General features: G+C 46.9%; 1 protein-coding gene across 3 annotated transcripts in view; it reads left to right on the top strand.

Moving 5' to 3' along the window:
- The window catches only part of LOC134910441 (uncharacterized), a 145545-nt gene that overhangs the window by 93774 nt on the left and 38404 nt on the right, over positions 1-13367 (top strand). For all 3 annotated transcript variants that reach the window (XM_063918474.1, XM_063918476.1, XM_063918477.1), the window contains exon 8: positions 10090-10241. In XM_063918474.1, coding sequence (XP_063774544.1) covers positions 10090-10241 — 152 coding nt within the window. The remainder of the gene's footprint in view (positions 1-10089; positions 10242-13367) is intronic.

Raw genomic sequence — 13367 nt, 5'->3', positions numbered from 1 at the left:
AGACACCCTCCCTCCAATCGCCTGGTCCCTCCTGCGTTTCTCCGGACACTCCTGTAAAACGAACAGTTGCCACCCACAAATGGCCGCTTCATGTCAATCACCTTGCGATCGCCCACGCAATCGTTTTTTTCGCACCATCGCTAGGCACCGATGCCTGGTGCAGTCGTCTGGCGCGCAGGCGCATTGCGGTGCATACGCAGTTCAGATCTGAATGCACGCTGTGTGAAAATGGGTCTGTATTACCCCTAAATACGCCTCTGTTTATAGGTATGCAATTGTATACAGGTAAGCTGTTGAATACAAAGGTCATGTCTAAATTCCTGTAAATGATGTCTATATTGTGATTTTTGTAAGCAGTGCTTGCATTTTAGGTAATCATTATCCTTGTTGTGTCATAAGAAATAATGTATTTCCCAAGATAAATATCTGCAAACTATAAAGAATCCTCCGCTTGTCATCGTGTGCCTTTATTCTTTATGGCAGGGTAAACTTATGGTGTTTCCTATCTGAGAAGTCCTTTTCCTTTTAACATTTAGGGACATATTTATTAATATTATTATTTTTACTAAAATAATGTGAAAAAGAGGGTTTTCACAGCCTTTTCACATTATTTTAGTTTCACTGTTATGTATTAAATGACATTTGGAGCAGTTTTCATGAAACACTACTGCAAACCCTTTAATTCACATTTTATTTTATTTTTTAGTAATCAGATCACATTTCCCATACTTGTAATAGGAAATGCGATCTGGCCACACTTTGCTACAAAAAAAATAAAAAAAACCAGAGGCAGCCCTGTAATGACCCTATCTTCAGACAGCGCTATCCACAGGTTCCCTCTGCTTCCCGGCTCCATTCTTCGTTCTGTAAGGTAGATTAGAGTCTGGAGCTGGTGCCTGTGATCAGTCCTGTGTTTCTAATAAGACCACGGGATGTTCATTGTAAAAAAAAAAATTTATATATATATATATATATATATATATATATATACTTTTAAATATTCTTTCTCTTACGTCCTAGAGGATACTGGGGAATCCATTTAGTGCCATGGGGGTATAGACGGGTCCACTAGGAGCCATGGGCACATTAAGAAATTGATAGTGTGTGCTGGCTCCTCCCTCTATGGCCCTCCTACCAGACTCAGTCTAGGAAACTGTGCCTGAGGAGACGGACATACTTTGAGAAAAGAATATAGAAAAGGAAAGTGGTGAGATTTCGAACCAGCACAACCTTAAAAAGAGGAAATTACTTCATTTTAAGCACTAAATTACCTCAGCCAGTATAAAAAAAAGGGAAGACCGCTCGCCATTGAGGGGGTGAAGCTTCACTATGAACGGATCCAGCAGCTCACCAGCACCATTTTCCCTCTGCAGTGGACACAGACGCTGATGGACAAGGACGGGCAGCTTCTCCGGAGTGACTCCAGATTACCTCAGCGGTACCAGGGGGTCATATCAGGGGGGGGTGCGATTATTAGTTTACGAAGTCCCCAATCTGGGTACTTAGTCTGCGACCCGGCTAAGCTTGGCATTAGCGATAAGGGCATGGTGTGCTAGCTATATAATTTCTCTGTGTCTCCCTGGAAGGGCTCTTTGTGGGTTAATTGTGCTCTTAACCTTTTCCTGTGTGTGTGTGCTGTCACATTTACAATATGTCAGGCAAAGAGTGTGTTTCATGTACGGCAGAGTGTTCTTCTTCCCCAGGGGGCTTACTACAGTGTACTCAGTGCAGTGTACCTTCCCATGCTAGCGGGGCAGAGCCAGCATGGCTGGATTCTATTAAAGGAATGATTTCCCATATTTCTACTAAATTGTTCCACAATGAGAAAGAGACGCAATACTTATGACAGTCTGTGGATGAGTTTATCAACAGAGACTCAGTCCCAAAACCAGCATCTTAGTCCCCTTTCATTTGTCTGCAAAAACGTACTCTGGCCCATATCCTGCAGTCTGACTCTGATGATGATAGGTCAGACATGGAGGAGGGGAGGTGGACTCAGAGGGGGGGATGCTGGTCTGTCACAGGGAATAGAGGCTCTTATAGAAGCTATCACAGACATTCTGCAAAATCCTGATAAGGCGACAGAGGAGTGTGAGGAATCTTATTTTAATATAAAAAAAAAGTCCTCAAGTTCTTCCTGTTTCAAAGGAACTGAATACCTTGTTTGAAGAACCATGGGTTAATCCTGATAGGAAAATTCAAATCCCCAAAATGTTACGTTCCTTTTCCTCCTGAGGATAGGAAAAAATTTGAAAATCCACCGATACTGGATGCATCAGTATCCAGGCTGTCACGAAAAATAGTGTTGCCTGTCCCTGGTGCAGCCTCCCTGAAAGACACAGCTGATCATAGAATTGAGACCACACTCAAATCTTTGTATACAGCTGTTGGGGTGGCCCAGAGACCCACTATAGCATGTGCGTGGATTACCAAGGCTATTGCTAAATGGTCAGGTAACCTAATTGAGGGGTTGGATTCCTTATCTAGGGGTGAGATTGTTTTACTCCTGCAACATATACAGGACTCTGCGAACCTTATGGTGGAAGCCATAAAAGAAGTAGGTTTGCTTAATGCACGCACCACTGCTCTGGCAGTGTCCGCACGCGGGGGCTTGTGGCTACGCCAGTGGACTGTGGATGCGGACTCCAGGAAAGGCGTGGAAGGCCTACTCTTCACAGGAGAGGCCTTATTTGGAGATGAACTAGACAAATGAATCTCCAAAGCTACTGTGGGTAAGTCCACATATCTTCCTTCTGTAGCTCCCCCAGCCAGGAAGGCATACTCAGGACCTAACCTAAAGTACTTTCGGACTGCCAAGTTTAAGGGCAAAACCAGAGGTCCTTCTACAGCCACCAGAGGCGCTAGAGGTAAACCACGGAAAACAGCAGCTGCTGGTTCTCAGGAACAGAGCTCCAGCTCTGCTGCCTCAAATCACGGTGGACCGCGATGCCTGGAAGACTGGCAGGTGGGAGCCCCACTAAAAATGTACAGTCACATCTGGGCAACATCATGCCAGGATCCCCGGGTCATAGACCTTATTTCCCGGGGCTACAGACTGGAGTTGCATTAGCTCCCACCTCACAGATTCTTCAAATCAAGTTTACCAGTTTCACAAGAAGCTACTATAACCTTACACAGAGGCAAACGCAGGATTTAATGAGGGGGGTTTCCGTGGGTGGGTAGGTGTGTATGTATATGTCCATGTATGTGTACCGTGTGTGTGTGTGTGTGTGTGTGTGTGTGTGTGTGTGTGTGTGTGTGTGTGTGTGTGTGTGAATATATATATGTGTGTGTGTGTGTGTGTGTATATATATATATATATATATACAGACGCGCACACACACACAGACAGATAGATATATATATACAGTAATATATATATATATGTATTTGTATATGAATACTGTATACTCTTGAGTATATATATTAATATACAAATACATATACCAGTGCCATGAGTGAGGTTAGTGGCTGGAGAGGCACACACGTGGGTGTAAAGGGGAAGGGTGTTATGCTTTCACTCACCCCAACTCCTCTGACATTTGCTGACTCCCACTGTCTGCGGCTGTAAGTTCCGGAGAAGGATGGAGGAAGCTTCAGATAAACGTGATCCCTGCTGCCCACAGCTGCAAGCTCCTGCAGGGGGAGGCTCTTAGTATCCAAGGCTGCAAGCTCCGGTGGGGGGAGGTCGGGTCTAAATACCTACGCTTCATGCTCAGGCAGTCTGCAAGCTCCAGCAGGGGAGATTAGTGCCCGCGGCTCTGCAGCACTCCGCGGTCACGATCGCGTCTTTTTATTGAGACGGAGACACTGCTGTCTCCGTCTCAAAATAGAAAATTAAGCTCTTCTGGGGGGGGTTTCCAGGTACTCGGAAACCTCCCCTGCGTGCGCCACTGTTCCAGGATGCCATTCAAAAACTGGTACAGAATCAGGTCATTGTTCCAGTTCCACCTCATCTACAAAACAAGGGATATTATTCCAACTTGTTTGTAGCACCGAAACCGTACGGTTCGTTAAGGCCAATTTAGAATCTAAAATCGTTGAACCCGTACTTACGAGTGTTCATATTAACGATGGAGTCTCTGAGAGTAGTGATCTCAGGTCTGGAGGGGGAAAATTCCTAGTGTCTCTGGATATCAAGGATGCGTACCTTCATATTCCAATCTGGCCACCTCACCAGGCTTATCTACGGTTTGCACTGCAGGACTGTCACTACCAGTTCCAGGCCCTGCCTTTTGGTCTCTTCACGGCACAGAGGGTGTTCACGAAGGTGATGGCAGAGATGATGTTTCTTCTTCGCAAGCAGGGAGTGAACATAGGCCCTCATTCCGAGTTGTTCGCTCGCTAGCCGCTTTTCGCAGCAATGCACACGCTAAGCCGCCGCCCTCCAGGAGTGAATCTTCGCTTAGCAGAATTGCGAACGATGTATTCGCAATATTGCGAAATGATTTTACTTTGCAGTTTCTGAGTAGCTCGAGACTTACTCTTCCAGTGCGATCAGTTCAGTGCTTGTCATTCCTGGTTTGAAGTCACAAACACACCCAGCGTTCGCCCAGACACTCCCCCGTTTCTCCAGCCGCTCCCGTGTTTTTCCCAGAAACGGCAGCGTTTTTTCACACACTCCCAGAAAACGGCCAGTTTCCGCCCGGAATCACCCACTTCCTGTCAATCACACTCCGATCACCAGAACGAAGAAAAAACCTCGTAATGCCGTGAGTAAAATACCAAACTTCTTAGCAAATTTACTTGGCGCAGCCGCAGTGCGAACATTGCGCATGCGCAGTTTGCGGAAAATCGCTGCGATGCGATGAAAAATAACGAGCGAACAACTCTGAATGAGGGCCATAATTCCGTACCTGGGCGATCTTCTGATAAAGGCACCATCCAGGGAGATGTTGTTGAACAGCATTGGCCTCACAACCAAACTACTCCTGGATCACGGGTGGATTCTAAATCTTCAGAAATCTCACTTAGAGCCAACTCGGAGGCTCCCATTTCTGGGAATGATACTGGACACAGAGTCACAGAAAGTTTTTCTTCCATTGGAAAAGAAATTGGTAATACAGTCAATGGTTTGGGATGTCCTGAAGCCAACCCGGATATCTATGCATTCGCCTTCTGGGTAAAATGGTGGCCTCTTACAAGGCTCTTCAGTACAGAAGGTTCCGTGCAAGACCCTTCCAGCTCGATCTGTTGGACAAATGGTCCGGATCACATCTTCACATGAATCGGAGCAACGGTCTGTCGCCAAAGGTCAGGATCTCCCTTCTGTGGTGGCTACAGACTTCTCACCTAATTGAGGGCCGACGGTTCGGGATTCAGAATTTGATTCTTCTAACCACAGAAGCAAGCCTCAGAGGTTGGGGAGCAGTCACCCAGGGGGTGCAGTTTCAAGGAAGATGGTCAAGTCAGGAAGTCGCCCTTCCAATCAACATCCTAGAACTCAGGGCTATATACAACGCCCTTCTGCAGGCCTCATCTCTCCTTCAAGATCGGTCCAGTCGGACAAGGTGAGAGGCAGTGACGTACATAAACCGACATGGAGGAACGAAAAGCAGAGCAGCAATGTCAGAGGTGTCAAGAACTCTCCTCTGGGCAGAAAAACACGCTACGGTGTTCATTCCGGGAGTAGACAACTGGGAAGCAGACTTCCTCAGCAGACACAACCTGCCTGCAACCGGGGGAGTGAGGCCTTCACCCGGAGGTGTTAAGGTGCTTGACACGTCGATGGGGATATCCGCAAATCGACATGTTTGCCTCTCATCTCAACAAGAAGCTGAAGCAGTATTGTTCCAGGTCGAGAGACCCACAGGCAGTGGCAGTGGACGCTCTGACGACTCCATGGGTCTATCAGATGGTGTACGTGTTTCCTCCACTTCCTCTGATCCCAAGAATTCTGAAAAGAATAAAAAGTGAAAAGGTTAAAGCAATTCTCATTGCTCCGGACTGGCCAAGAAGGGCCTGGTACGTGGACCTTCTGGAGATGCTCCTCGAAGATCCATGGCCTCTACCTCTTCGCGAGGATCTTCTACGGCAGCGCCCGTTCATCTATCATGACTTACCGCGGCTACGTTTGACGGCATGGAAGTTGAACAGATGATCTCGCCAGGAGAGGCATCCCTGACAAGGTCATTCCGACTATGATCCAAGCCAGGAAGGGGGTAACGTCTAAACATTACCACCGTATTTGGAAGAAATATGTCTCTTGGTGTGAGAACAGAAAATATTCTGTGGTGGAATTTCATCTGGGACGTTTCCTGCTTTTTCTGCAGTCGGGTGTGGATGTGGGCCTACGTCTGGGCTCCATAAAAGTCCAGATTTTGGCCTTGTCCATTTTCTTTCAGAAACAATTGGCTTCTCTCTCTGAGATCCAGACATTCTTGAAAGGTGTTCTGCACATCCAACCTCCCTTTGTGCCTCCCACGGCACCTTGGGATCTCAGTTTGGTGCTGCAGTTCCTCCAATCGGACTGGTTTGAACCGTTACAGGAGGTAGACTTAAAATATCTTAAGTGGAAGACCGTCACACCTTGGCCTTGGCTTCAGCACGACGTGTGTCGGAGCTGGGGGCGTTGTCTCACAAGAGCCCCTATTTAATATTTAATTTTCCATGAGGACAGAGCTGAACTCAGGACTCGTCAGCAATTTCTTCCTAAGGTGGCGTCTGCATTTCACATCAACCAACCTATTGTGGTTCCGGTTGTCACGGACACCTCTGTTACTTCAAAGTCTTTGGATGTCGTGAGGGCTTTGAAGGTGTATGTGAAGAGTATAGCTCGTCACAGGAAATCGGACTAGCTGTTTGTTCTTTACGATCCCAGTATCCTCTACGGACTACGAGAAAAGGATTTCCTGGTAGGTAATTTAAAATCCTATTTACTTCTTCTCAGTGGTTGGTGTCTCGGTGAGGTCCTCAGTGCCTCTGGACATCTGATTGCCGGATTCCTGCACTGTGACCCTGGACTGGTGTAAACCGGCACTTACAGCGGTATACAGCAGAGACATCAGATGACGGGGTCATAGAGATAGAAGCAAGCAATCAGATGATTAGAACCGGACCACCGATCACCGAGTAAGTGAATTGGGGGAAAGGGGGGGGGGGGGGGGGGTTACCCGGCGGTGTTGGCAGTGGCACATGCGCAGCACAGATTTGGGGTATTTTTTGTGATAAACACCCAAGAAGTCTGCGGAGTGCATTCAAAGGGACAGAGCTTTCTGGTAAGCTCTTTCCATGAATGTGATAATTTATACATCCCTGTGATTTATTCAATTATAGCATTACGCATTGGGGAGATTTTACCACATCACATCTGTGTCTGCCCCTTGGTGCTCTTTGTGGTTTTTATATTAAAAGGGGGTTTAATAGTATTCTTTACAGGTGATGTCCACTACTAGAGGAACTCTTTGCAGATGGTCCCTCACTTGTAACTGTTTCATTAACTAAAGCCTTTGGAAGTTCTTTTTGGAAATGTGAACAGAGTGGTTGTTTGGCAGAGTAATTTACACACCAGCAGAATGTGTAGTTGACCCAAACACATGTCCAGTGGCTTAATTGGATAGTGTGGTTTATTGATAAGTGATGGTACAGCTGTACTCACTGTTAAACCTTACTTGCCTACCTGTGAAGTCTCCTCTCCAGGAGAAGCCCGAACAGCAGACATACTGCTTGACACTCTGGAGGGTGGGGCCGAGCTGTTAATCACTAGGTCCTGCACCCAAAATGGTGTAATTTGCGGGTCTGTGGGAGGAGATGGGCCTTGACAATGCAAATTTACATCATGTGGCCCCACCCCTTCCATACAGCGCTGCAGTTCAATACATAATATCCTCCTAATGCCCAATTCACTAGGAAGCGGTTGGGATGTGGGAGAGGGATGTAGTTATGAGACCGGTGGTCGGGATCCCGCTGGTCACAATACCGAGACCGGAATCCCAATCTCTGCCCAGCACAACAGTCGGCATGCCAACTAACACAGACTATTCCCACTCGTGGGTGTCCACAACACCCATAGAGTGGGAATAGAACCTGTGGAGAGCCCGCAAGAGGCTCCTTGCACTTCCCTCCCCTCCCTACCCCTGCCAACAATCTGGGGACCAAGATTCCAGGGTCAGTATAGTGACTGCCGGGATCCCGACCATCAGTCTCCCAATACCAATCCGTGGGAGGTGCTCTGCAGTGAGTGCGGGGGACTGCCTGACAAATCGTGAGTCACCTGCAATTTGCAGGAGAGTAGGTAAGTATGTGTTACACTGGTTGATAGTATGAAGCAGAGCTTGTAGAGGAGCGGGGTTCTGACAGCTCACCAGCCGGTGACTGCCTCCTGGATGCGGACTGCAGTGCAGGTTGCTGGAACAGCTGTATTGCAGGGCAACAGTAACAGGTCTCTTGGAAATAAGGGGGAGATGTCCATCTCCCACTATGTCACTCATGCATAGTAACAAGATGGCGCTGCGTGTGCTCCATCTTGGAAAGTTAATCAAGCAAGTTGGGTTTGGTAATGGAGCGGGAAAATTAAAGCCAAATGGATATACAGCAGGAAGGACAGGTACAAGCCAAGTCAAGTCAGAATGACATTACATGGTAGATTACCTAACCTGCGGTTTTTCAAATATGCTGATTAGTATCTAAGACTGATAACATTGATTCTTGTTCCCGTTTTAAAATGGTCAATTATAGCCACCTAATACTCTGGCGGGTGTAGAATGATTGGCCAGCTGTCGGGATCCCGGCACCCAGCATTCCGGCGCTGGTATCCCGATCGCCGGAATGCCGGCAGCAGGGTGAGCGCAAAAGAGCCCCTTGTGGGCTTGCTGCACTTGCCACGCTATGTGTGCCATGCTATTTATTCTCCCTACAGGGGTGTCGTGGACACCCCAAGAGGGAGAATAGTTGTCGGCGCCGGGATCCCGACCGCCGTGATACCAACAGCTGGTATAGCGAGTGCCACCCACTCTGCCAACTTTGTGCATCCAAAGTGTTCTTTTAATAGGCTGCATGGCAGAACAGCTCCTGTCCAATAACAATATCAATCACATTAAGTGCTGTCCATTCCCCTATAGTAGGGAAACTGCACAGGAGCCCCAGGTAGAAAATTGAAGAGAGAGGGAATCAGCAGCCTTAAGTCCCAGAAGGCAACAAAATGTGACCTGTGGTGTGTGAAATGGTCTTTTTTTGAAGGGAAGACACTGAAATGTGGCCCAGTCCAGTGCCTTGGAAGTGCTGGTCACAACCTCTTGAAAGCATGGTCACACATCCTTTTCCTGTACACGGACTTAGGCAGATTCCCAAACTAGGGATGTCCTTTTTGGGTTCTACCATGTTTAAAAGAATGGGAAGATTTTGTTATGCCATAGGTGGCTCACAGACCACACATGCACAAACCACTTCCATTGGACCTCCACCGCTGAAGTACACTGCATAAAACCATTGGATATAGCCCAGCAGACCACTGATGATTGCTAAATCCCTATGGTCAATGGCTAACCCCATCCTATGCCATCAAAGTTGGGAGGTATGAAAAAAGTGACAACTCATTTTAAGGATATGATTGGTATCCTTTATTGCAGTATTCAGTTCACAAACCTTGATACCTACAAACATGAGAATCAGACATTTTGTGGGTCAGTATCTCATGGCTTGATACCTACAAACATGAGAATCAGACATTTTGTGGGTCAGTATCTCATGGCTTGATACCTACAAACATGAGAATCAGACATTTTGTGGGCCAGTACCTCATGGTTTGTATCTGTGATGTTACAAGTTCATTTATTATCTGCATTCTTGGAAAGGTGCACTTAAAGCAAGTGTCTGTAAAATTCACTTCAGATAATAAATTGGGAATGACAATACAGCTACTGCTTAAACAGCTTTGGCTTCTGTTCACTAAAGCACTTAAGTTATTTGAGGTTTATAACTTGGCTCCATAATAAATTGGCTTCACTATATTGGTATGTCCAAAGGTGGCTTTGCAATAATGTTTTATGAATGTTTTGGTGTATCTTTCCAGAGCAACTTCAGATGGCCTGTAATTTGCACAAGCTGACCCTTCTAATGTGAAATAAATAGAATGTTGGGGTTTGTTTGCAGGACAAATATGAGCCGAGTAATTCTGACTTTTTGGCTACATTTGAAAAATGGAGGGAAAGCAATGAACGACTTCCTAAAAACTCAACTAAAAGCACTGGAAAGCCACAGTCTAGGGTCATTCAATGCAGTGTTGGTATCCTTCTCAGTTGAAGGTAAGTTATGTGTTCCTACCTTATTTTTTTATATAAATATATATTCTCTATATATACAGTAAAATGTATAATATGCTTTGCCTTTCTACAACCATCACATCTAAATGGGAATTTTTAGACGCCCAAACAACTGTCACAATTCAGTTGTGTTTGGGCGCCCATGCACATCACACATCGCGCCCAAATAGACAGGGTTTAGCTCTCTAAAACGGCTAAATCCATCTAAACTCCCTGCTTTGGCTGCCCAAACTCCCATTTGGATGCACAAAGTGTCCAGTTTACACACATTTTTTCTCACATCAAGAGGCTGCAAGACAATATGTCTCCTCTGTGGCCGCTGGGCGCCCAAACGGCAAAACGATTGAATTGCTGCTGCTGCTGGGCGTCTTCTTGGAAAAAAAAAAATTTCAATCAGCCCCTATGTCATATAAAACTAGATTAGATGAATATTCAGCTTTTCTAGTTTCTCACAAATTACTGGAGAGGTACACCACACTAGTCTCTGTATAAGAGGGGAGCTAGGTTTAACCGTATCATGACAAACTGAGATTGGAGCTTCCCCATGTGAGTTTTCCTATGTGTCTATATCAAGTGTTCTAGGCATCACATACAGACAAATGGTGTATCTGTAATGGGTGCAGGGTCCAGGGAGCCCTACACTGCACAGTCTGTACCCATATATAGTTATACTTACCTCTCCATAGTCTCTGGAGTTCCACATTGGCCGGTGGTGTGTACAAATCACTTCTACTCAGATGCATCATGATGTTGCATCCATGGCACTGGGTTACAGTGATATGCCCTCAGCTGAGGTAGAGCCTCTGCTATCATACTCCAGTATACTCCAGAGTTTTCACTTTATAAAAATAAGAAAAATACAAAGAAGATATAAATATCTTATTTGTATTATTCTAATCATGTTTTAGTCAAAACTCTGGAGTATACAGGAGTATACTGGGTGAGGCAGTGCCTCCCCTGCCTACCTTATCCGCACATCTCTGATCAAAACTCACTAAGGGGTCTATTAATAAAGAAAATGAAAAACTAATTGTTGGATGTGATGTATAGTTGGGATAAGTAGCAATTCACGTATACTTATCTCTCTGGCAAAGCGCTGCAGTGTCCAGGGCTCCAGCGACGCTGTCTCATTCAGATGTCCCCTCCTGTGATGTCCGGAGTCAGCTGACAGGTCCCTCTGCGCATCCGCCGCCTGTTGACCTCCTGGGAGACTGCAGGGGCTCCGGGGTGGTCAGGAGGTGGAGCTAGCACCGTGTGCGGACAGAGAGCAGGAAAACATTGATCTTCCCTACAGTTACCGCACCGCAGTTCAGGTTACGCCATCCTGAGATGGCAAACCTGAACTCCATAGAGAAGTGGAAAGCCGAGCTTTCCACTCCTTCATTAATCACACTCGCCATACTAAAATATGGTGATGCAATTCAGGCACGGAGCGGGGGTGCCACTGGAGAAGTCAGGGACTTCTCCATGGTAACCCGCTCTGTGAATATTCCACCCAGTAAAGATAATTCTGCTGGCTAACGCAGCCAGACAAATGAGTGAGCTTCATCAGGAAACTGCAGCAATAATGAACCATCTACAAATGTGTATGCTGAATGAAGGCCACCATCTTGACGATTTCATATTCAAAACCAATTGAGAATAAATTGTATTCCATGCACTTTCACATTATTTACTAAAATGTGAATAGCATTTACCGTGCCTTTTTTCTTAACTTTTAAAATATGGGAGTTGTTTTTTGTTTTTTTTGCCTCACTCATTACGAGAGAGAGGTGCCAATCAATCCAGATTCAACACTTACTATGGAAGCTGTGGCAGCTACTCCATTTAGATTTAATTGTTGAAAAAGGATTTTCTACAGCTTCCATCCCATAGTGATTTCTATACCTCAGTGAACGTAGGGTGGAGAGGCTGAAACCAATGCTAGGCAACCTCTTCCTTGGTCACAATTAGGATATATCTAATCCCATAGATATCACATCAGTGATTGTTTGAGACCATTCTATGTTTCCTAACCAGGTGAACCGAATTGGTGTTGTGATATAAATATGGGAAGCGGTTAAGATACCGCCACATGGGATCCCGGCAATCAGAATGCTGGCGCCGGAATCCCGACCAGCGGTACAGTGATGACGCCGGAATACCGGCAAGACAGGCTGTTCTCCCTCTGTAGTTGTCCATGACACCCATAGAGGGAGAATATAACCGTGACCTCAGCGTGGCCAGCTCAGCGAATCTTTCAAGCGTTCACCCCGCTGCCGGCATACCACTGACCGGGATGCCGCTGTCGGTATAATGACGGCCGGCATCCTGGTCAGCGGTAATTCATACTGAACCCATAAATATAACTATCCAGGAGTGAACACAGTCTGATTGATTGCTTTTACTGCTGTTATGGAAGATTTAATATTGGCTTTAGGTAGTTATTGAAGCTCTTTGTATGGGTGGTGTTCAGTATACCAGTTGTTGGGATCCCGGCGCACAGTATACTGGTGCCGGAATCCCAACAACCGGCATACCGACATCTTGTCTCCCTCTTGGGGGCCCACGACCCCCCTGGAGGGAGAATAGATACCGTTCCCGCAGCGTGGTGAGCGCAGCGAGCCTTCAAGGGGGTTCACTACGGCTGGCCGGCGGTCGGGCTCCCGGCGACCAGCATCCCGGCGCCGGGAGCCCGACCGCCGGCTTACCGACAGCTTGGCGAGCGCAAATGAGTCCCTTGCGGGCTCGCTGCGCTCGCCACGCTACGGGCACGGTGGCGCGCTACGCGCGCCACACTATTTTATTCTCCCTCTATGGGGGTCGTGGACCCCCACGAGGGAAAATAAGTGTCGGTATGCCGGCTGTCGGGCTCCCGGCGCCGGTATACTGAGCGCCGGGAGGCCGACCGCCGGCAAACAGAAGACCACCCCTTCAAGGGGCTCATTTGCGCTCACCTTGCTGTCGGCAAGCCGGCGGTCAGGATCCCGGCGACAGTATGCTGGCCGCCGGGGACCCGGCCGCCGGCAACTCATACCACACCTCTTTGTATTCAGTGGTTTTATGGATTGGAAATGTTAACCATACTATTTGTGCTTATTGTGTCCTATATGGAAATGGGAATGTACC

This window comes from Pseudophryne corroboree, chromosome 4 (assembly GCF_028390025.1).
Source record: "Pseudophryne corroboree isolate aPseCor3 chromosome 4, aPseCor3.hap2, whole genome shotgun sequence".
Classification (NCBI taxonomy): Eukaryota; Metazoa; Chordata; class Amphibia; order Anura; family Myobatrachidae; genus Pseudophryne; species Pseudophryne corroboree.
Note: the sequence above shows the minus strand (reverse complement) of the source record. Positions and strands in the feature narration are given on the sequence as shown.